The following is a 24,819-nucleotide window of genomic DNA, read 5'->3' on the forward strand; positions in this document are numbered from 1 at the left end:
CACCAACCCGCCTGCCCAGCGTGGTGACTATGGGCAAAGCACATGAGTTCACGTTATTTTTGGCGTAAACTTGTGGAGGCCTATGTCCAGCAGTGGACTGTATAGGCTGCAATGATGATGATGAAATAAATAAATGCATAATATTCGTTTTTATTACCTGTAAATATATATTTAAAATTTCAGTCATTTAAATGATTAAGTTGCACTATGACAATACTGAAATTTCAGACTTGGCTTCGGCCTCACTTTACCAGTCATCGAATCAGAAGAAAAATGAAGTTACTTCAGACTTGGCTCCGGCCTTTTATTATATAGGAACGAAACTTACAAATTCAAACTAGGCTGTATGGACTACAGTCCTTTGCCTTTCCCTCTTAGGGATAAATTTTAAAACGACAACAACAATATGACAATACTTTTTATACCTAACTTGACTTTGACTTAAGAATATTGAATAATATGTCATTAAAAATAACTCGGCGCCAATTTTGCTTACATGGTGTTTTTAACGTTTAGCTTTAGATATTTTAGTTTTCATTTCGTTTGGTATTTCTATTAAACGGTCTAATAGTCTGTTTAAATTTATATAAATGTATTCGTGGTTCAAGATACAGACTAAATTGCATAGTTTTGTTTAAAATTATGAAAGGTTTGTACACATATTTTGGTTTCTAAGCAATACAGTTTCATATATAAATTTGATGGTTTCGCATTTAATATTTCATGTTATTATGTTTCAGAATAGTAATGTCTGATTTGTTGGATGCAGTGGCTGTTGCTACGGATATTAAGCATGCAATATGTTCTTCTAACGCTGTTATCAATAACAAACATAAGCGTATTTTAAAATCTAAGGAAAACATTTTTAAACCAAAGTGCAATAAAGAATTAAAGAAGAAATTAAAAAAATACAAATTACGACGTGATGGCAATGAAGACCAAGATGTTTTAGATGTTTCACAAATTTTAGTGACATCATTAACAATCAAGTCTCCAAAAAATCAAGATAAAAAAAACTATAAAGTTGATTGTGAGCATCTAAAACCGAATAACTATCTTTTCAAAATGGTGAGGAGAAAAAAGACTAGTACACAAATTGACACTAATAACAGTAAAGTAAATACTCCACAAAATGTTAATAATACTTGTACAGTTTTATCTGATGAGGATTCTCAGAACAGTAAGCAAATGGATGCATTTAAATTGATGATGGATTCTAGGAATAAAAGTATTGGTAGTAACTCTCCCGGAAAAGAAAAGAGTTCTGAAGAATCCTTCTCACAGGACATTTTAGAAAAGAAAGCTATTAAAGCTAAAAGAGTCCTGTCACTTCAAAAAATGGCTGAAACCAAAGGTTCATTAAAAAATAAGGAAATTGAAGAATTCAGAGAGAAATGTATAAAAAAGAAAATGTTAAAAAGGGCAGCACTGTTTAAAGATATGATTACAAAACAAGATATAAAAAAAGATCATTCATTACAGTCTAAAATTTCAAATATCTCATTAGAAACCAAGCCAAATGAAGATATTACTAATCCGATAAATAATTTTCAACAAAATAATATGACTTTAAAATTATGCGACATGTTTAGTGATACTAACACTGTCATAAGTGAAAACAAACTATTGAAAAAAGTTCCAGAAGAAGATATAGAGTTCTTAAAAAAATTGTCCCCATCTATCAGAAAGAAGGAAAATATGCTATGTTATTTTAAAACAGTTCCTAAAGATCTGGAATTACCCTCTGAAGAAATTGAAGATACAGATTCAAATGAAAATACAACATCAATTATAAAAGTAAAATTTACACCAAAGCAGAAAAAGAAAACGAAAACACTAAAACCTTCTGACAATGATGTAGGTTGTATATATGATACTAAGAGTATTCAAAATCTCTGTGATTCTAAAGAGTTAGATAATAGTGAACAAGTAATAAATAATGAAAATAGAAAACGAAAACGTGTTAAGAAAGTTAAAGAAAAAATTCCAGATGTTACACTGGAAATCAAGGATAATATAGAATCATGTAGTAATGAAAATAGACCAAAACGCAACATAAAAAAACCTGTAAAATATACAGAGGATGTACATTGTTCTAGTTCTGATGAAGAACTACACATTTTTACACCAAAGAAAAAGAGAAATAGTGAAAATTGTTCAAAGACCAAAGTAAACAATTCGAGCATTCAATATGTAGACTCGAAAAATCAGCGAAAAGATATTCTTTCAAAATGTCAATCCAATCTTTCAAATGATTCTATTGCAAATCAAAATCATAAAGTTAAATCAGAACTAAAAAAGAATATGAAAAGAGATAAAGTTAATGGAACAAGTAAAAATGTAACTTCCAAGGCAAAAGTTGACACCAAACCAGTTAAATTAGCACCGATTTTTGTCCCAAAACCACAGCTTTCTCAAGAAGCTATTGAAGCCAAACAGAGGTTTCTTCAAAGCGGAGTACCAGAAAAGTTAAAAAAGAATATTGTACAACAAACAAGTAATAGTACATGTTTGGATAACTTTAATCTAGTTCTTCATGTTCAACAAAATGATTCTAACTATGATAATTTTCAAGGAAAAGACTGGTTTGAATTTAAAAGTAGGGAAATAGAGGATATAAATACAATAGACAATTGTTCATTTAAACCATTTATGATGCCGATGTTAAGAGAAAAGTCTAGTTTGCCTACTGTACAGACTAAACCAGAAAAGATTTTGAAAGCAATTAAGAGTACTTATCCCAGATTTCCTGTTTATCGTACATATCACAAGCTTCGATGTAAGTGCAAAGGGTATTATAAAGATTTCAATTATACTAATCTAGATAATAGTATAGAAATAATAGATAGTTCTTTAGACATAAGTAATGAAAATCCTGAAAAACTGAACTGGTGTGATAAGTATAAACCTACATCGTCCAATCAAATAATTGGTAATTTTGAAAGTATTAAGGAATTAAAAAGATGGCTTGAGACATGGAGTGAAAAATTAACAAAAGAGAAGACTATTGGCAGTGATAGTTCTGATATGTCTGATTTCTGTTACTCTGATATGGATAGCAGAGATTCAATCAAATCTACAAATAATATTCTGATAGTAACCGGGCCAACAGGGTGTGGTAAAACTAGCAGTGTGTACGCTATAGCTTCCGAATTAGCTATTAAAGTGATAGAAGTAAATGCAAGTAGTAAGAGAAATGGAAAAATAATGCTGCAGGATCTTCAAGAAGCTACACAATCACACAAGGTGAACAGAGCTAAGAGTAGTACTGAAAGCTCTCAGAAATCATCTCAGGAAGTGCCAACATTATCAAAAAACAAAAAACGTGGTAGACCTAAGAGATCACTCAATGGTAGCAATACAAATAAAAAAGTTCCAACTCAAATAATTGAAACGTTAACTCAGGCATCTTCGAGTCAGGAGCATTCCAGAACAGCCATGTCACTCATTTTAATAGATGATGCCGATATAGTCTTTGACCAAGATGATGGATTTTGTTCAGCTATTTCACAATTAATACAATTTTCTAAAAGACCTGTCATTTTAGTGACATCTTGTCCATCATGTCCTCATTTGCAGAAATTCTTTCAAAATGGAAAGATAATTCACTTGCAACCATTATTACCCAGAATGCTGGGAACCTGGTTGGATATTATGTGTTTAGCTGATGTTGGAAAGTGCTATATGGGGCTTGGTGAAAAATTATTAGATTTTCATAGAGGTGACATTAGGAAAACTATCAATTGTTTACAGTTTTATATGAACTCATACAAGAATAGTGACCAATCAGATGAAGTATTTTCACAAGTAAAATATAATATTGACGATGAAAACTCAAGCATATCTTGGACTGATTCAGTAAGCCTAGAAGGCTCTTCATCCAATGAAAATTTATTTAATAGCAAAATCGATAAACAGTTTCAGTTGTTTACGGGTAATAGTTCAACACACATTTTTAATATTTGGTGGAATTTAGCAAATTACTATAATAGTAAAACAAATGAAAACAATAAAGAACTGAATTTAAAAAATGTAGAACAGAGTAGAGAATTAAAAATGTTAGTAGGAATTTTGGACACCCTATCCATAATTGATTCTTTTGATATCATCAAACCTGATAAAAGGTCTAATCTTACATCAAAACCATGGCATCGCATCGAGAGTGCCAGTCTGCTGGAAAGTGAAGATTTTGATGATTACAATAAAGCTCACTGTATCAACAAGGAAATATCGAATGTTCTTATGATGAGTACTATTTCTGAAGTTGAAAAAAATTTTAAGACTGAAAATGGTGTGAGTTGTCTCATCCCATCTATGAGTTTATACAGGTTATTATATTTTTTCATTTTTAATTTATAATAATTATATATTTTTATAAAAATTTTATTAAAATATTTAAATGTAGTCAAACAAAGGTTTAAATTTCCTTTAAAATTTATTCAATCTGGTGGTGAAGCAAATCATCATAAGAATACCTAAATCCCTATTTCGGAATAAATAAACATCATTCCAAAATCCCTTAAAAAACTATATAATTAATGTAAAATTATAAAAATATTTCCCTTTGTACTTAAATTGAAATATTTTTACTCATAAATACTATTTACAATTGTTAAACTTGTTTATTATATCAGTTACAATGTCATCCACTAAAAATGTATTTTTTTCCAGGGAAAGAGATAGGACAGTGTCTCGTCATCACACTTTGTCAAGCTATTTATTTTCTTCTACAGTATTAGATCGAAGAGCAGTAGCATGTGACTATTGGTCGACTTGCAGAACAATATCTAGATTAGAAAAGAGCAAAACTGATTACAACACTAAAAGAAACAACCGTTTCTGTCATTATCTAAAATCACTGAATATTCTATGTAAAAACGATTTCTTTGATAACCTTTCTGAGAGTCTGAAATAATATTTACTTTATATTATGCTGTACTTTTTGTCTGTAATTTAGCTTGAAACCAAGTCCTCAAACTCTGCACAAAAATATATTTCTAGGAAAATATACATTAAAAACTTAGTCCTTTAAAACTTTTGTTATTTATTTTTAATATTAAGGATGAATCATATTTTGAAATGATTTTGTGTAAAATCATCCAGTATCTGTAATATATTTTTCAATAAAGATGTGACAAATGAATTGAATGATTTTTGTCTCATTTTCTTTATGTAAGCAAAGTTATGTTAAGTAAATATTGATCACTAAGATTATAGGTAAGTTTTCACAAATTTAGTTCATTACGATATGATAACGATTTACCTTGTAACTGTGACAAATGCTGGCCTCTTTTCCCATATAGGGGAAGGATCGGAGCTTAATTTACGATGAATTTCATTGGAATATATAATTTGCTAGCTGTTCTTATTGAGTAAATTTATTTGCTAACTTGATTTGATTCAGCTTTTAATATCGCACTGCTGGGCGTAGGCCTCTTACATCGCGTAGGAAAAAGGCAGGCAGTTAAATGTACCATGCTACTTCACTGCGGGTTGACAGGTATACACACACCATACGATAAGTCACGACTGCTACATGAGGTGTTTATAATAACAACTGGGACCGATAGCTTAACGTGCTCTCTGAGAGATGCCGGAGGGTTGGGAGACCCACATGGATAGACAACTAGACCTCAAAAATACAAATATCCATCTCTAGCGGGAATCGAACCCGGAATCGCCGGTGTTTGAGCGTATACATGACACATGCACCACTACACCAGACCGATTATAAATTTAAAATTGTAATTTTCTTCTTTTATTTGTCCCTTCTGTGATAACTTGATAAGTCATAACTCGAGTTATAGGTACCTATCCTTTTTGTAATCTATCATTGTCATTATCAAAAACTTAGGATGTTTTTTGGTCTAACTCACGTTCTACTATCTAATATACCTAGTTACGAAAACAATTTTTGTACAAAGTGATTTAGGTGCCAATTTAAATAAAATATTTGTCAAGTTGTACTGTTGTGCCCTTTTGTCAGTATTTTTCGTACGTGTATTGAATTTGATTTTTATATTTAATTTTCAGCACATTTTTCGTAGATACATGGGCAATACACATGAGTTCATGCCATTTTTGGCGCAAACTTGTGGAGACCTATGTCCAGCAGTGGACTGTGATAGGCTGAAATGATAATGATGATGATGGTGGTGATGATGATGATGATGATGATGATGACATTTTTCGTGAACTTAACATTTTCGTAAACTGGTAAATTATTTGGATAGGCGAGTATAATAACAACAACAAAATCTATAGGTTTATAGTTAATTATCTTTATCTTTTGTTTGGCTACGGCATTAAATAATATAGCCCCTCTCTTTCCGTGAGTGTCGTAAGAGACGACTAAGGGATAACACAGTTCCACTACCACCATTTAACTTATAAAGCCGACCGATGGCGGGATAGCCATCCAACTGCTGGCTTTGAAATACTCAGGCCGAAGACGGGCAGCAGCGTCTTCGGTGCGACAAAGTCAGCCTTTTGTGCACCAACCCGCCTGCCCAGCGTGGTGACTATGGGCAACACACGTGAGTTCACGCCATTTTTAGCGCAAGCTTGTGGAGGCCTGTGTCCAGCAGTGGACTGCGATAGGCTGAGATGATGATGCTGTTGATGATAATTTTTTGTTTGAGGAACATTGCGTTAGGATAATAATTATTCTAGAGTTTAGAAAAAAGACAAAGTTATAGGTATCAGTAAATTAATTGTAGGTACAATTATCATTTATCAAAAAAGAAAAAAGGTACAACACAAAAGTTTTTTTCCGTAATTACTTTGAAATTAAATATTTACCAAAAGCAATTAAAATAAGTATTGAAAGAGAATGTTTTACTCTACAAAAGAAGATAGGTACCTACTCCAAGTATGCAGATTTTCGAGGGTTTCCCTCGATTTCTCAGGGATTTCATCATCAGATACTGGTTTCCTTATCCACCACATTTGGGATATCTCCTTTCCAACAAAAAAAGAATTATCAAAATCGGTTCATAAACGACGAAGTTATCGCCGAACATACATAATATAAAACATACATAATTTGGGATACATAAATTGGGTTTGGATAGAACATGCATAATTTGGGTTGCCTGGAAAAAATGGCTACATAGCCATAAGTCCGCCCATTGTACTTCACAGTCTGTAAATGTTTTTTAAATGTGTTTATTGTTTAAAATGTGGTTGTGGTGTACAATAAAGTATAAATAAATAAATAAATATATTTGGTTGAATTGAGTAACCTCCTCCTTTTTTGAAGTCGGTTAAAAAACATACACTTGTGTTTTGTTCTCGATTAAATATTATGATACCGAGAATAACTAATGCTGTGGCAACATAGGCTACGTTAAAAGTTTAGATATTTGTTTATTTCTTCTTACTGTATTTTTTATGTTTTTCTAGGCTGAATCAATCAATTAAATCTTAAATTAATAAAAGTACTAGATTTCGATTCAGAATACTAATTAGTATCTTAGGTACGACTAACGTACGAAATCACGCCATTTTTGGCGCGAACTTGTGGAGGCCTATGTCTAGCAGTGAACTGCGATAGGCTAAAGTGAGTAGTCGAAGCGTCGTACAGCGTGGTTGACAGTTAGTACAGCCTCGTTGCAGCTGCGAGCGCGACATTGACGAGTGCGTGTCCAGCCCGTGCGCCAACGGCGGCTCGTGCGTGGACCTGGCAGGCGCGTTCCGCTGCCAGTGCACGCCGGAGTGGACCTGCATAATTTAAAAAGGTTCACCACTTAAAGATTATGATAATGTTAAGACTGAACTGTAACCATTATAATGTAACCTAATATTTTGTTGTAAATAAAATTTTAATTGTTAAGAGTTTTAAATACTAAAAGACTCATTTTCATACAGTTCATATGTTTTTTTTTTAATTAAATGAAATTTTTTTATTTAATAAATTAATAATTCAACTGAGGTAGTGACAGCAGGAAATATCCTTCTCAAAATCTGGAGCAGCCCGACTGGGTTAGTACCTCGACCTTACAGAAGATAACAGCTAAATAATACTGCTTTTAAGTTACTACTTCGCTTCAGCCTGTAATATATCCCACAGCTGGGTATGGGCCTCTTTCCCCATGTAGGAGAATGATCAGAGCTTAATTTACCACGCTGCTCCAATGCGGGTTGGCGAATATATTTACTACTGTGAGTAACGATCGCTATAAGGTGTACATGATAACAACCGGGACCGACGGCTTAACGTGCTCTCCAGCATGTTAGGCACGGTGGGGAGACCCACAAGGACTGCACAAACATCCAGACCACGGCAAACATTTGTATGGCCAATACAAATGTTTGTCATGTGCGGGGATCGAATACGCAACCGCCAGCGCAAGATTAGTACCTCGACCTTACAGAAGATAACAGCTAAATAATACTGCTTTTAAGTTACTACTTCGCTTCAGCCTGTAATATATCCCACAGCTGGGTATGGGCCTCTTTCCCCATGTAGGAGAATGATCAGAGCTTAATTTACCACGCTGCTTCAATGCGGGTTGGCGGATATATTTACTACTGTGAGTAACGATCGCTATAAGGTGTACATGATAACAACCGGGACCGACGGCTTAACGTGCTCTCCAGTATGTTAGGCACGGTGGGGAGACCCACAAGGACTGCACAAACATCCAGACCACGGCAAACATTTGTATGGCCAATACAAATGTTTGTCATGTGCGGGGATCGAATACGCAACCGCCAGCGCAACAGCCACAAACCAGTGTTGTGACCGTTGCGCCAACGCGGCGTCTAGTCACTACTTACTTACACAATACTTTGTGATCCTGTTGGTGAGTAAGGTGACCAAAGCTACTTTACGTACTAAGCGATTCGCTAGTACATTCTTGATGCGTACGGTTAAAGAGTGGAACTCTCTACCAGCGTCTGTATTTCCGGATAGCTACAATCAGGGGGCCTCTAAGTCGCGAGTGAATAGGCTATTTCTAGGTAAGCGTGTTCCATCCTAGACCACACATTAGGTGAAATGGTGGTCAAACGCAAGCCTATTTAACTATAAAAAAAAAGCTCCTGGGAAGATTAGGATAGGGTCGGCAATGCCCTTGCGATGCTTCTGGTTTTGCAGTCGTCTATAAGCTACGGTAATCGCTTACCATCAGGTGAGCCATACGCTTATTTGCCGATCTAGTTGTTTGTAAAAAAATATACATATATTTAGCGGTTAAATGTGTACATCTTGACTGACTGTAACAATTAGCCCATTTCCATTACAAGAAAACTCATGTGCAAAAAATTTGAAGTAAATTCAACATTTTTTAAATATAAATAATTAGCCAATAAACCACCACTTTGACACTTGTTGATAATTATTCATTTTGAATTACCAACTATGTGCTATGATAATCATAAAATTAAGTGGTTAAGAGCCATTTCACAAAAATCGGTAACAATCCGCGAAATTGTAATATTTTGACGTCGTTAATCTCAGTGTTGGATGCAATAATGTAATTTATATTCTTGAAATATAATAGAGCAACCTTTGTTGTAGTCCATAGTCAGATCAGAATTTTGATTTATATTATGTGTATAAAATTATTAACCTTTTCATCAGCCTCCTCCCTGGGTAAACGGTCGCAATGTATACTTTGAAGTCCTACTTTTCAATAACCTCTACGTTGAAACCATTTTAAAAAAATATCATAATTTGTGGAATATAATTTTGTTGTCCACTATCATAGATTTTTATTCCATTTGTATCTCTATTAAACGATAAAAAAAAATTAAAGTTACGAATATTTTCCAAATAAGTACAATTTTAAAAGCGATATTTCTCTTAGAAAACTAAGAAATTTTAACGAACTATCTTAATCAAAGTAAACTTACATCATTAAGGAATACAAAAAAAATAATTAAAAGATGTAATTATTTTTAATACATTTTATATTAAATAATAAAAAGATAGTATATATTGCCACGCATCAAGCCCGGTAAATCAGTCGAGCGCTAGCGCTCTTAGAGGTAAGGTCCACGCCAAATTCTGCGCAGCCGTCTCTTTCGCTCACACGCGCCAAGCGCCTGTTGTTATAGCGGATAAAACGCATTTGATACTTTCATAATAAAATATAAATAAAATAAACATATTACGAAAATGACTGTAAAATAATATAATGATAATTTCTGTAAACAAATGGATAATTTAATTTTCTTTTCTCACACTATCAATACAAATAGGCATTTCAATCTGTTTGTCTAGTTATTTGTTAATTAATATGTTTGTCGGTGTCGATGTCATTAAATGCTTTTTTATTCATATCGTAAATATTAGATTCATTCGTAAACTGAAAAAACTAAATCAATTTAAAAAAATTGTTTCATAAAATTGATTTTTTAAATTTTATTTTAAATTTATTGACTGTTGTTATATAACATACTTGAAATTTTTAACAAATTAATTATGTAAAAAACATTTTATACTATAGTTATAATTTTTATTATACATCAGAAAATGATCACGATGGTCTTTTGGTTGTCACACTATACGTACTAGCACAAAGATCGCGCGGCTCGTACGACTCGCGCGATGCGACCAAATTTACCTAAACTTGCAGAGCGTAAAATTGTGAAATGGCTCTTAACTGTTGGACCACTTAGCATATGCAACTATTTTGCAATCCTTACAACTTGGTCAGAAACTCTTTGCTTAAGTCTGGGTAGCAGTAAAATTAAACAGTTTACTAGTTCAATTTAAGCTTTCGTGGGGAGAAATTTTTTAAAACGCATGATAGAATGAAAGTAGGCATAGAAATAACGAAATACCTTACGAGCTTGACTAGCGCAGTTGAGAGAGCAATCCAATTCACGCCAAAATTTTTAACCTTTGAGGTAAATGGTATAATCACATTATTTAAAGAATTTTACGCAAATTTCACTCATTCAATACTAGCATGTGTAGTAGTCAAGAAGATGTGTAGAATTGACAAAAAGTGAGAATAATAGTGAAGAGAATGTCACCTTATGGCACTCCCGTTTTACACGTCGCTTCAATCAGAACGCTCAGATCCATTGCATATCGCTTGCTTACGTCCTCAGCGATCCAAAAAAGAAACCACTGTTAAGCAACGTCAGAGATGTTTATTGAGAAATTAGACAGTAACAAATCATGATCGACCGCGTTAAACGCATTAATAAAAGCAATAAGTATGAGAATTGTCACGGCTTTTCTTCTGAGTACCCTCTCTTGTATCCTCGGTGACTTTAATCAGAGTAGTCATAGTAGTAGACCTACACGAAATCTGGACTGAAGATGATTCAATAAGTTCCAGGATAAAAGATATTTCGAAAAGTGGTTCAGGACTATAGATTCAAAAATTTAGACTTTATAATACAACACAATATTTAATTTAGCCTGGCGTTTCAAATTTTCTTATGTACCTACTTATTATTTAAAAAGTTCTCCTTAAATTTTAAAGCTAGTTATGCTACTAGAATTTATATGTTTTTCTTTGCGCATTAACTATAATAAATAGCCAGTATTTTTATCTTGTAATTGTAGTAAATTGTTATTTTGACTGGAATGACCCGCTGTTCAATTTATTATCACATGGTAGGTATTTAATGAAGCTTAGCGACATTTAAATAACATAAGAATAACAATCCTATTTTTATTTAATAGTCTAAGATACGAACTAAACGTGGTCTTCGCCCATTTGCTTAATAGATAAAAGTTAAATAATTATCTTCTTTAGTATGTTAAAGATAGATCACGATAAAGTTAGGTGGAAAGTTCCTGGCTCGTGCTATACAATATGCTGCAAACACCATTCAAACCAGACTTAGCAGACAACTCTATGTCAACGTATTCGCAATAAAACAGCGCTCATTTTGATGTCAGATTTATTTATTAAATATGTGGTTGAATGTAACAAGAACAATATATATTTATTAATATACCTATTTATAACTGCAACTCAGTAGTTACGCCAAGAAAATAATAGACAACCTAACGCTTACATTCTCTACAGCTTAATATTGTCAGTAGGTATTAAATTTATTCTTTAAACTCGTCGTTACATTTTTTAATAAAAATATTTTTTGAATTTTAATTGAATATGTTCTAAAAGCCTGTTCAGGATTTTTCAGTTAACTCTTTTGGAATTATTTTTCTGATATATTAAAATAAATATAAAATAATTTTCACCCATTAAGCTTTGTCTCTAGTTCGGATCTCCTACTATGTTTAGTACATAACTATCAATGACATGATATCACGATTTTTTTTTTCAATATACTTAAATATTAGTTGTCAATGATTAATTCCGTGTAGTAACAGTTACATAAATTATATACAAACATACTAATGTTGTTGATTAAATAAAACTACACCATTTTTGTTTAAGTTATCGTAGATAAATAGGACTTCCGTATTGACAAGATTTGTTTTCTACCGGATTTGGCCCATTTGATAGACCGAGAAAATAAGTACCTAGAGGTAAAGAGTTAAAAACATTAATATTCTTTTTGTTGTTCTTCACAGATTTACGAGACTAATGCGTAAATAATAAGATAACTACCTACTTAGTATTTCATTTATCGTTTTTAATTATTATTCAAGTTGATATAAAATATGATGTAAATTTTGTGCACATATTTATGTTTCGTAAAATATCTCTGTAGAAACATAAATATGCCTGAGAAACTTACTAAAAATATTTCCGTAATAAAATTTTTTCATGTTCATTTTTTTCATTTAGGATTCTTATGAGTGGCTAATGGAAAATTTTGTAATGGATAATTCTCCTCCGATTATGTACTTAAAAACACAGGTTATTTTCAAAATAAGCGACGATATTATTGGTGTTCGATTAATGAACCGTGATATCTTTAAAAGTTAAATGACCGCTTATCTTTAATTGTAAAAAATGTATACATTTGCATTTAGAATTATATTAATGTTATTAATAAAAAAAGTGATTCCGTTTCACAATATATTAGTAAAATTCTAATAGGTAGGTTTATTTAAACAGTGTTGTTAAAAAATAATTTTTAACAAAAAAAAACCGACTTCAAAAAGGAAACTAAAAAGTGAAAAATAAATTTACTTAGTACAAAGTAATTCGTATTTTGATTTAGTTAATCAGAAATGATTAAATAAATATTTTATAATTTTGAAGTCGGTGCCAAGTAAAACAATAACTACTCTAGTATCTGCTCGTAAGTTGTATTCAGTTTTCTTTCATAATTTGTTTCATTGACTATTAGGTTGAATACTGTTATTATTCTGTTATTGTTTTGACATATCTAATAATAGTTTTTGTACTTGTTTGTTGTGTGTGTGTGTGTGTGTGTGTGTGTGTGTGTGTGTGTGTGTGTTGTTTGTATTTGTTATTGTAGCCAGGTTGTTGTAGTATTTACTTGGCACCAACTTCAAAATTATAAAATATTTATTTAATCATTTCTGATTAACTAAATCAAAATACGAATTACTTTGTACTAAGTAAATTTATTTTTCACTTTTTAGTTTCCTTTTTGAAGTCGGTTTTTTTTTGTTAAAAATTATTTTTTTTTACAATTTTTAGTGATGGGTAGACCTAACAAGGATGCTTTTTCTCTTATGTCGGGGGTTCGGAAACATACACAATACACAAGCACAAACACCCAGATCATGACAAACATCTATATGGTCAATACAAATGTCTGTCATGCGCGGGGATTGAACCCACTAACGCCAGCGCAACAGCCGGTGCTGTGACCGCTGCGCTAACGCGTCGACATACTATGAGTAAAGTTCGCTATCAGGTGTACGTAATAACAACCGGGACTGACAGCCTAGCGTGTTCTCCGAGGCTAGGTTGGGCGAACCACAAGGATTAACAACTAGACCGAAAATAAATATTTGTATAAACATAAATATCCACTCCGAGCGGGAATAGAACCCGCGACCGTCGGTGTTTAGGCGCCGCCGACACGGCACATGCACCATTATATCAAAGCGGTCGTCAAACAGCAAAAGATAACTGCTGTAAATTGTTGAGAAATTCTCTCGAGTGTTAATGGGCTCCATCATCAAACCTGGTCCTGCGACACAGATGATCACACAGCAGGTAATTGCTATAAGTCGTTGAAGAGTTCCCTCGACTATCTTTCGTCTCCATCATCAGACTTTAATGGCACTTGTAACTCATATAGGTGCAAAGTTCTCATCAATAGAAACGAATTAAGTTCAAACACCAGGTAATTGCTATAAGTCGTTGAAGAGTACCCTCGACTATCTTTCGTCTCCATCATCAGACTGAAATGGCACTTATAACTCATATAGGTGCAAAGTTCTCATCAATAGAAACGAATTAAGTTCAAAAAGCAGGTAATTGCTATAAATCGTTAAAGAGTTCCCTCTACTAACTTTTGTCTCCATCATCAGACTGTAATGGCACTTATAACTCATACAGGTGTAAAGTTCTCATCAATAAAAACGAATTAAGTTCAAAAAGCAGGTAATTGCTATAAATTGTTGAAGAGTTCCCTCGACTATCTTTCTTCTCCATCATCAGATCGACTCCAGACCTTTATTAAATAGTATTGCTTGATAGTACTTAATGAAAACATGATTAAATTTACTAGTCACCCTTACGATTTTTGAAAGTTTCCCTCGATTTCTCTGGGATCCCATCATCAGATCCTAGTTTCCTTATCATGGTACCAAATTATGAATATCTCCTTTCCAACAAAAAAAGAATTATCCAAATCGGTTCATAAACGAAGAAGTTATCTCCGAACATACATAAAAAAAATATATACGGTCGAATTGAGTAACCTCCTCCTTTTTTTGAAGTCGGTTAAAAAATGAAACAAATTAGTACTGCCACTTTGTTGATGCTCGTATAATATTTTTGTCTAAAAGTTTGTCTTTTTGTTGTCTTTTGATAGTAATGGTATTGATTTATGTTTCTTATTTTTTTGGTACTAATTCACAATTACAATCAATCTGAGACAAGGCTTTTAAATTTTGCCATGCATTAGATTTGGCATTTTGTTTAGTTACATGAATTATTATTTTTACGCCAAATTATTGACGAATTTGTAAAGACAGACATACTTTATTTCTCATTTAGAGAATTTTGTTCAATTATTAATTTGAAGCTGCGTTGACACGATGAAAGAACACTTGCATCGACAACCGCAAATTGAAACATACTCGCCATCGCGATGTAGTCATAGCACTCAATGCTACTAAATTAAAATATTAAAAAAACATACGCATATGATTCCATATTAAGCTGAAAATGCCTCAAATCATTTTGGAAAAAAGATCACATACTCGTCAAACTGCTAGAAAGATTTTTATCAAACATTGCTAAGAACTACCGCAAGCTTACTCGCTTTCATCTCCAATGAACCATATCCAAATTGGTCTGTTCGTTTGAGAATTACAATGCAATAGATAGACACACAGCCAGACATTTGTGGCAATCTTAAATCACCCCTCTTTTACCGTTAGGAGCAATTGTATATGTAATAAACATTCCTGTAACAAAATTTTTAATGCTACAAACATAAGAATACATTCACTGAAGCAAAATAAAATGATTAACATGGGAATGAGAGATCATAAGCTGTAGGTTTGTATTTCTTCATTATTCTAAAAGTTGTCTCTAAAGTTTCATAAAATCTCGTTTATTAGTTTATTCTAAATCAAAGGTCACAAAAATCAGTTTTTCACTATTTTCAGTTTTTTTATTTCATATTTCCACCAGTTTCCTAAGCTCGAATGATGTATATTATAAAAATTGTAGAATATAAAATTTGCGACAAATTATTTAAAAAAAAAAATGATTTATACGCTCAACCTTTTTGAGATTGAGGGCGGAGAACCACTCAGTAGCAGTACTCAGCAATAGGAACTCAGTGTAATGCAAGGTAAACCGTAAATCTCAGTGAATAATACCTTGTATAAAGTTGTTAAATTAATTAAATTTGTATAATTTATTAGTAAACTAGCGACCCGCCCCGCCTTCGCACTGTTGTAAAAACTATCAGTGTTCCTCTACTATATTATCATTATCATCATCATCACTTCAGCCTATCGCAGTCCACTGCTGGACATAGGCCTCCACAAGTTCACGCCAAAATGGCGTGAACTCATGCGTTTTGCCCATAGTCACTATATTATGAGTCTATTATAAATATAAACCTTCCCCGTGAATCATTCTACTTACTAAAGAAAACCGCATCAAAATCCGTTGCGTAGTTTTAAAGATCTAAGCATACAAACAGCGGGAAGTTATTTAAAGAACAATAATAATAATTTTCTTCTGTTTTTCTTCATCGTTATTTTCCGGGACTTTAATTTTTAATTTAATTTTTATTTATTATAGCCTTCGTTTTTTTGAGTCATTGTTTTCAGGCTTTTTAGAGTTGGACGTACCTACATTTCAAAGATTCATTCATTTTTACAATATATTTGTAAACATATCATATTTATATTATAGTAGACTATATTTATATATGATAGTGATGAATTTATTCGTTGCAAGATTTCGAAATATTTACATAATGGCTCCAATGACGAACTTCTAATCACACGCAGTTATGTTATGTTCATAACGTCCTTATTTTAATATTCTATTAATTTTACATTCCGTTAAAATTCTTCTGATTTCTATGTATTTTTAAGCGAATTCAAAAAAGGAGGACGTTCTCAATTCGACATATTTTTTATGTGCGTTACGTCATCCCTCAGGATCCTCCTGCCGTTAAGCTACCCAAGCACCGCACTAATCACGTCAATTTCGATATCCGGAATCCTTGAAAAAATTTCACAATAATGTTGAACGAGGATCTTCAATTTTTCAAATTTTTTCCGGATCTGGTGGCGAAAGCAAGCGATTTTGTCATCCACTGTTTCAAGTTTCGCAACGAAGTCTCTTCTCAGTAGTCTTTGGAAAACTAGTCCCTACTCTGCTGTATAAGAGTTACGATATTATCTACTCGTATTTGTAAATAGAAATTTTCAACATTTTATCTTTAAATACAACTATAATCTAATTTAATTTTGGATAATTAAGCATGTTGATACTAATTTCAAGGCAGGCATCAACGTTACAGGATGTTTATTGGTTTGATTTTATGTTTTTTTCTCCCGTCCTTATGATATTTGGTGATGTTTTTTCGAACCCACTCCTTCCTCCCTTTCGAGCCTTACGTGATTAATGAACGAACCCTTGCTAGTAGTTTCCAGCGATTCAAATCGATTTTGTCGTTTCAGTCTGAGCTGCTCAAAGGCGTATAGTTTAGTATAGTATAGTATACTTTAACTTGGGCAGCATAGGTTAGACGGCAGATTTCATCAAGCGTGTTCACGTCTTTCTAAGGTATATTTAGATTGCCTCGCAACAACCGGTGATCGCTGCCGGTGTTAAACTTTAAGTACAGAGACTTCTCTGAATATACATATATCACCATGATAAAATCTATCTCGTTTCTTCTCATATTGTCAGCAGTCAGGGTTATATTCATCATATTTCTCATAAAGCCCGGCCGGCGGTTGTTACGGATGCTTCGTTCGCTATTTTTGTTTTTTTTTTTAATTTATGGTGTATCAAATTATTTAGGCTTGGGCCGCTGAATCTAAAAATACGCCACTGTCTCCGGCCATGCATTCCGGGTTACTACACCCAGTGAATGCTAAAAAATAGTAAAAAGTGAAAAAAATTATAGTAGGATGAAACCCATTGTAATAGGAAGAGAATACAACGAAAATACGGTCGAAAAAAAAATAAGGGTAAAAAACGGTATATCTCGATTTCCAGCTAAACTAAAAGTCATATGGAAAAAAGTTAAATGGCAAAGTGTAAATAATAAAAAATCTACAACTTTTGTTTTCACTTTTTCTTCAAAATTCATGTGAAAAATTCAAAAAACCAAGTTTTTGGTTTTTTATTTTTCTTTTGCAATTTTTTTCACGAAATTTGGTAAAAACTTACTTTTTTATGTCCCCAAATACACTGTAATTTTTTTTTTTTTGAAAAAATACGTATTTATTTTTTCACCTTATTTTGACCTCAATATCGAAAAATCACTCTAGTTTTCAATCGAAAATTCACGTCAAAATATCAGTTTTTCTAAAAAGTCGGTGGGTTTTATGTTCGTTGAAATCTCTACTTTCTAATGGTGAAAAAAAAATATACATGGCTATGGTAAATGTTCTCAGAAAATGCAAAGAAATGCTCAGAAAATTAATAGAGAAAAGAATATTTAATAAGACATAAGACTAGGTACTAGGTACGGGAGGGTAGGCGGTACTGAGACGCGGTAACAACATAGTCCATATAAAAAGTTATTTAAAAATATATTTTAAATGAATTTAGTGATGAAAAATCATACAAGTAACAATAAACTAGTGTATATGACTATATAGAGAAGACAAGGTGCTAAGTTAACGAATAATACAAAAAAATAACGTAAATAAGTGAAGTGTAAGCAAACAACAATCTACAAAATTTTTTTTTCAAGTCTATACTCGCGAATCCAGGAACTTAAATTGAACTAGTGTTAATCTAAGAAGGTGCCGGAGTGCAAATAAATGAAAAATCGCGAAGCTATCCCTTTTTTGGAAAAGCATAACCTTACATCTTAACAAGTGCAATTTTATAGTAACATAAACTGTGAAACAGCGTCATCTATTAGAAAAGAAGCACACTACTTTCGACTTACGCACAATAAGAAACAACAGTATCCAATTCTACTAGAGGGCGCAACGAGTACCAAAACAAAGCAGACACTATGGAGGAAATTATAATAGTCTTACAAAATATTCAAAAAGAATTGAAAGTTCAAAAATTAGAAATTCAGAAAAGTGGCGAAAAGGTGACAGAACAAGTAACACTCAACATAACTAACAAATTAGAAGAGAAATTTACCATATTGGAAGAAAAACATCAAACCTTGAAAGAAAATGTTGAACAACAAGAAAAAAGAATCCAATTTATGGAAAAACAAGCAAGACAAAGAAACACAATTTTCTTCGGTATTGAAGAGAATGAGACATCCTACCATAATTTGGAGAACAATATATTCCAATTCATAAGGAAAAAATTGTCCTTAAAATTGGATTGTAGAGATATTCAGGAAATAAAGAGAGTGGGGAAAAAAGGTAAGAAACCACGACCAGTAATTGTAACTTTTTCTACCCTTGGTTCAAAGATCAGCATTCTCAAGCAAAAAAGATTATTAAAAGACACCCAATATTATTTTAACGAAGATTACCCTAAGTACATATTAGAAAAAAGGAAAGAACTACAGGAAGAAGCAAATAGAGAGCGCGAGAAAGGAAATAAAGTCACGATAAAATACGATAAACTTGTTATATTCAAATCAAACAACAAAAGAACACTGATTACTTCACCAGAGTCAGATTTCAATTCTCAAGCACTAGTAATTAATAGTACAACCAGACCCAACAAGAAAAACAAAATAAAACAGTCAAACCCGTCTATACCCAGATCAAACAGTGTCTCAGAAGGAGTTCTAAAACCAAGCATTCTAAGCTACTTAATAAACAAATAACGTCAACAAAGCGTACAAACAAACCAACGACAATACAACTATTAGCTTAGATTCATAGCAACCAATACCCCCCTCCCCTCCCTCAAAGATGCAATATTCAATCAATTTCAACTAAGCAATGTAAACCATCTTCCAATCCGGCTGGTCACCGTGGAAGATTAAGACCAAAACCCTCTAAAGAAGCCATCTCAAACCTCTTCTATAATAAGAAAAGAGACACAAACCCAAGAAATACTTAACGAAAAAGAAGAAAGATCAGCTCGTCATATAGTAACTTACAACGTCGGACCTTTATCAACTTATGAACGCTTAATTGGACTTAGCTCTTTAGAGGAGGACTTCACCCTCACTTTAAGAGGGGTTCATGCATGACAAACTTTTATATTATATCTAGATTTAAACAGTTTTCTAATATAAGTGAAATATGTGTAAATAACATAATTATTTTTTCTTGTCTTATTCTTTTTTCTTAAACTATGTACGTATTTTACTTTTTGCATGGAATAAAAGGCTTTTCATTTCATTTCAAGACTAGGTAATATAATTTTTTTTTAATTTTTACTATAAATTATCTATCTATCTATCTATATAATTATCGGCACTGGTCTATAAATTTCTTTGTCTTTTTTCAATCATTCACGATGATTTTTTTATCATTTATAACTTGGATTTTTCCTGGCAGTGGTAAAAAGTAGCAGTTGATGGACGTGTAGGTACTACTACTAACATGTACGTTTTTACTCCGAAAGTTCCTAAAATTAAATCGTTTATACGAAATTGTCTAATTACAGTACAAAGCTTGATAATTCTGCGAAAATATAATTAATATCTATTACTAAAATAAAGACCATTTATGAGAAATTATTGTTAAAGTTAAATTATCTGAATATCGGGTTAAAAAGGATCCAGCATCATATTATGCAGTTCGCAGTACGACCTTTAATCGTATCATGCATCGCTTACATTCGTTTATTAATTTTGAAAAAAAATAATAACTATAATAATCTACATTATCTGCTTCGATTTTAAAGTGTTAGTGTTATTCGTTATCAAAATCAGTGCACAGAGTTAAAAGTTATGACGTAACTCACATAAAAAATATAATCGAAAATAGAACCTCTTCCTTTTTTTGAAGTTTGTGTACAATCGAGTATTGTGTCAGATTATGCTGTAACCTTCCTCATTAGTAGGAGTGGTGACCTGTGTCCAGCGTAATAATTATATTGGTTGTGCGTATAAATAGAACGGATAAAATTGTGTGTCACAATTATATAAATTTACATTTTTTAAGTGTGTAGTTCGTGTTATCGCTTCCGTGAGCTCGGCTGTGCCAGAATGTGATATAAATGAGTTTAATGGTATGTGAAATTGCGTCAAAAATTTCAGACTTTCGAATCACCATCGTTTGATGAAAAAGAATTGTTTGTTTTTGGTATGATATTTGTATTTGATAGATATATATTTATATATGGTATGATATTGAAGGATAAAACTGCAGTGTTATTGTGAAATACAGATTAATGTAATTAATTATATATCATACTCAAAACATAATTTGTCAATCGCAGAAAAAACCTTCTCCATTGTCTTTTATGATTTTTAATTTTAAACACTGCTCTAAAACATTCATTCATAGCTTTATTACTAGTCGTTCAGTAGTTCGACTGAGGAAACTAAACAGACAAGATGGCAGTTAATGAGAGAGGAAGCGTGAATCAATTATGGGAATTGTATGATAAAAACCTGTCAGAAATATCGATAGTTAACTTAAGAACAAACATCTGGCAGGGTTTTATAAATAGCATTGACTTGTTTGCGCCTTGTCGACCGAGTGATAACGACATTTTCTGGATACTACAAGTACCTATTCATTCTAGAATTGTCTTTGCTTCAAGTCTACTTACATGTGTAATGAAACATTTGTCTATTATTAAGGTGTTGTCACATTGTTTTCTTTAAAATTTTTAAATTACGTCATATCAAATTTAATGAGACGCTAGAGAGTAGGCGTTTGCTGGTTCGATGTCCGCACATGACAAAGATTTGTATTGGCATCCAGACTACGGCAAATATTTGTAGGGACAAATATTCGTCATAATATTCGGGCGTAGGCTGCACCGTCTCAACAGTCCTGTCCTCTGTCACTGGTGGACAGGGTTTCCCGGGCGGTGGCAGTCGTTCCTCTATTTCCGCAACGTCCGCCTTTTTTTTCACGCTGGAAAATGCCTTTACGCACTGACCCCGCCGCCCTTAGCCGACAGGAGTGTGGGGCTCCTGACGTAGACAGAATGTGCCAGACTACCCACTAAAAACCAGCGGTGCCCTCATCGTCCTAGTGGGACGTCACGGGATGGCGTTGGCATGCACCGCGACGCCCGGACGTATGGCCGCCTTCGCTTTTAGAGCGCTCACGGGCACCGAGAGCGCTCTATAACATCAGGATGTTGGGGAGGACACGACGGTGACATCACCGCAGTATGGCCTAGGTAGATATAATCCTGAATAATTTTGAGAAGGGTACCACCGACCGATACCGGTCACTGTAAGACTTGTTTGTTAAACATTACTTTCATTTTATCCTAGTTCGTTCCGAGACCGAGACTCGTCGGGAGCCTTATTTAGGCCGCTCAGTATTTAGCTTTCCTCCAGTGTCTCTGCCAAGATATTGTGGGCGAAACGAAGGTGTGAGATGTATTCGGCTTTGACATCGATGCCTCGTCCCTTTTTAAGCCAAGGTCTTAAAAACATCTTCTAGCGTAGTGGTATCGAGTCGACCAGTCGATATTACATCTCTGCAGAGAATCCAGGACAGCTTAGATCTCAACAGAGTAAAAGGGTTTCTCGTAGTCTATAAAAGCTATACATAGCGGCTGATTATATTCTTCAGACTTTTGTATGATCTGCCGAACAGTATGGACGTAGTCTACGGTGCTGTAGCCATTTCGAAACAGCCTGTTTCGGTGGTTGTAATTCGTAGAGTTTTGTGGCGAGACGATTTGTAATGATCATCGAAAACAGCTTATAGATGTGGCTCAGAAGTGAGATCGGTCTGTAATTCTCTAAGAGAGACTTATCGCTTTTGAAGAACAGCACCATCACACCCCTAGACCACCCCTCCTGCATGCTACTCCGGTGAATGACGGCGTTAAAGAGTCTCACCAAGGCTTTTACGCCTAATGAAGCTTAGTCTTAACTCCGTCATCCCCCGGGACCCTTCCGTTTTTAAACTATCCGAGCTCCGCACTAATCTCATGTACTTCGTTTTTCGGGATGTCTTCCGGAAAACTTCATAACAAACATACAAAAATGGTAGATATTGTCGATAACTTTTATGAATGAGATGACTTTCATGAAAGCGATCGCATTCTAATTTAATATCTACGTGGGAATGTTTACATAATAATACTCATACATTTAGTCAATGTATCTGCATCGTGAATGAGGTTAACTAGCTGGTAATTTCTGGTAAAGATCTAGAACAACGTTGACGTTATCGAGAATTAAATACAGTAGCTGATATCTCGATAGTTAGACAAGCAAAACTTAACTTTTTCGCTACTAAAGGTCTCCATAGATAAATATTTAAACAAGTACTAACAATAACTCTGAAATGCGAAATCAGTGAACAATTATAATTATTAATGCACTCGTAAATAAAATATTATATTATTCATTATTATCGCTAATTAATATTCTATTTCCTTTTTAATCTCGTGTAATATTTTTATAGATTACCTTGTCATATAAATTATTTATAATGGAATAAAATGTTTTTTCAATATTGGCAATAATAATATTCTATTAAACGTAATTACCTAATTATAGCACATGTACCTTGCGTATTTATAAATAATTAAAATAATGGGTAAGTGTCACTATAAAGAAACGACATTTTTTTCTAAGGCTATAAGCTAAGCGGTCGCTAACACTGGCGCCAGACCGGGGTTATCGGCGGGCGCGTGCGGTACGCCTGTCGTCGGCATCTCGACGAGCATAAATATAACGTAGCAACAAGACTCACATTAGTCTATTAAGTGCGTCAATGCTCAGCAGTCAAAATGGTGAGAAGTGTTCTTCGTGGCGATATTTGCGGATATTGCAATGCCTGTGTTCGTATAAGACTGTGCGCTGCAAGAGGTCGCAGCCCAGAGCCGTTGGAGTGTGCTTACAAGCATATTTTAGAATCATATGGAGGCAATAGCGGTGGTGCTGAAAAATTACTGAATACGCCTAAACCGGCTTGTGCCTCATGTCGATGGACGTCCGATGCACAATTTCCAGAAACACCCCTTTCATCCAGCGATCTCAGCTTAGAGTGGAGTTCTCAGTCATCTCACAGGGCACGAACGCGACGACGCAAGAGGTAGAATTATTGATTAAACCAGAAAATGTGTGAAACCACCTCGTCGCAGTTGCAAGTGGGAACGGACGGCGTCGTCTGCTGCTGAACTAATGTAATGAGCGTTATCCTTTGCTAGTCATTATGCTGTATGATAATTTTTAATTAACCGAGATGATGATAATGATGTAATTAATTATGATAATTAATAAATTATTTTACTTTAGATATGTTTTTTTTTTTATATTCCTAAATACTTTTTAAGTAAAACAATCAGTTTAACATAAAATAATTTCAAATAAAAATTTAAATATTTTATGAATTTTATGAAATGTAATTACAAAAATATTTTTATATAGTATCATTAAAAATTAAACGAGCATTCTCAGTACTGTTTACATAGTTACATAAGTAAATGTTAAATTAAAGCAGAAGGTAAAGTATTATGAAAAACAATATGTATTTTGCTACCATTTTTATTTCTTAATTATTAAAATGTCACGATCACGATTCAGCCTGTATATGTAGAAGAAAGGTCGGAGCTTGATCCACCACGCTGCTTTACTGCGGGTTGATGGATATAATTATTCCCAGCCATGAGTAGCGATTGCTATCAGATGTCTATTTTATCTTTAGGTACTAGTCATTAACGTTAAATAGAGAAATTAGAAACGAAGTGTATGTATGTATCGTTTGAGATATATAATGCAATAACCACTTATGTATTAAAAAAAACTAAGAGATGAATACTATTTTTTCATTTAAAGTTTGCATTGAGCCTAGTATTCATTCTTTTTGCTTATAAATGAAAAAAAATCAACTTCAATTACCTCGACCACTAATACAAGGTAGGTAGATGAAAAAATAATCAAGTAAATCCGTATTATTAGAGATAACTCAAAAACTATTCATCAGATCTCAAGTAGAGTTAAATGGGACTATAT

The 24,819-nt window shown here is 33.3% G+C and overlaps 2 protein-coding genes across 2 annotated transcripts; both read left to right on the forward strand.

Annotated features, from left to right (window-relative positions):
- The first annotated feature begins 438 nt into the window (after positions 1 to 438).
- On the forward strand, positions 439 to 5,148 carry LOC123659595. Its single transcript, XM_045594802.1, has 3 exons — positions 439 to 649; positions 741 to 4,328; positions 4,672 to 5,148. The coding sequence occupies exons 2-3, from the start codon at positions 748 to 750 to the stop codon at positions 4,913 to 4,915; spliced, it is 3,825 nt and encodes a 1,274-aa protein (XP_045450758.1). The 5' UTR covers positions 439 to 649; positions 741 to 747; the 3' UTR covers positions 4,916 to 5,148.
- A 13,526-nt stretch (positions 5,149 to 18,674) lies between these two features.
- LOC123659800 lies at positions 18,675 to 19,536 on the forward strand. Its single transcript, XM_045594972.1, has one exon. It carries the CDS (start codon positions 18,754 to 18,756, stop codon positions 19,534 to 19,536), a length of 783 nt encoding a protein of 260 aa, XP_045450928.1. The 5' UTR covers positions 18,675 to 18,753.
- The last annotated feature ends 5,283 nt before the right edge of the window (positions 19,537 to 24,819 follow it).

Source organism: Melitaea cinxia, chromosome 14, assembly GCF_905220565.1.
Source record: "Melitaea cinxia chromosome 14, ilMelCinx1.1, whole genome shotgun sequence".
NCBI lineage: Eukaryota > Metazoa > Arthropoda > Insecta > Lepidoptera > Nymphalidae > Melitaea > Melitaea cinxia.

What these genes read in the sequence shown, in the direction of transcription:
- LOC123659595 (XM_045594802.1), top strand. Translation starts at nt 748, where the DNA reads ATGTCTGATTTGTTGGATGCAGTGGCTGTTGCTACGGATATTAAGCAT. An exon ending in CCATCTATGAGTTTATACAG is followed by an intron (nt 4,329 to 4,671) that starts GTTATTATATTT and finishes ATTTTTTTCCAG; the next exon opens with GGAAAGAGATAGGACAGTGT.
- LOC123659800 (XM_045594972.1), top strand. Translation starts at nt 18,754, where the DNA reads ATGGAGGAAATTATAATAGTCTTACAAAATATTCAAAAAGAATTGAAA.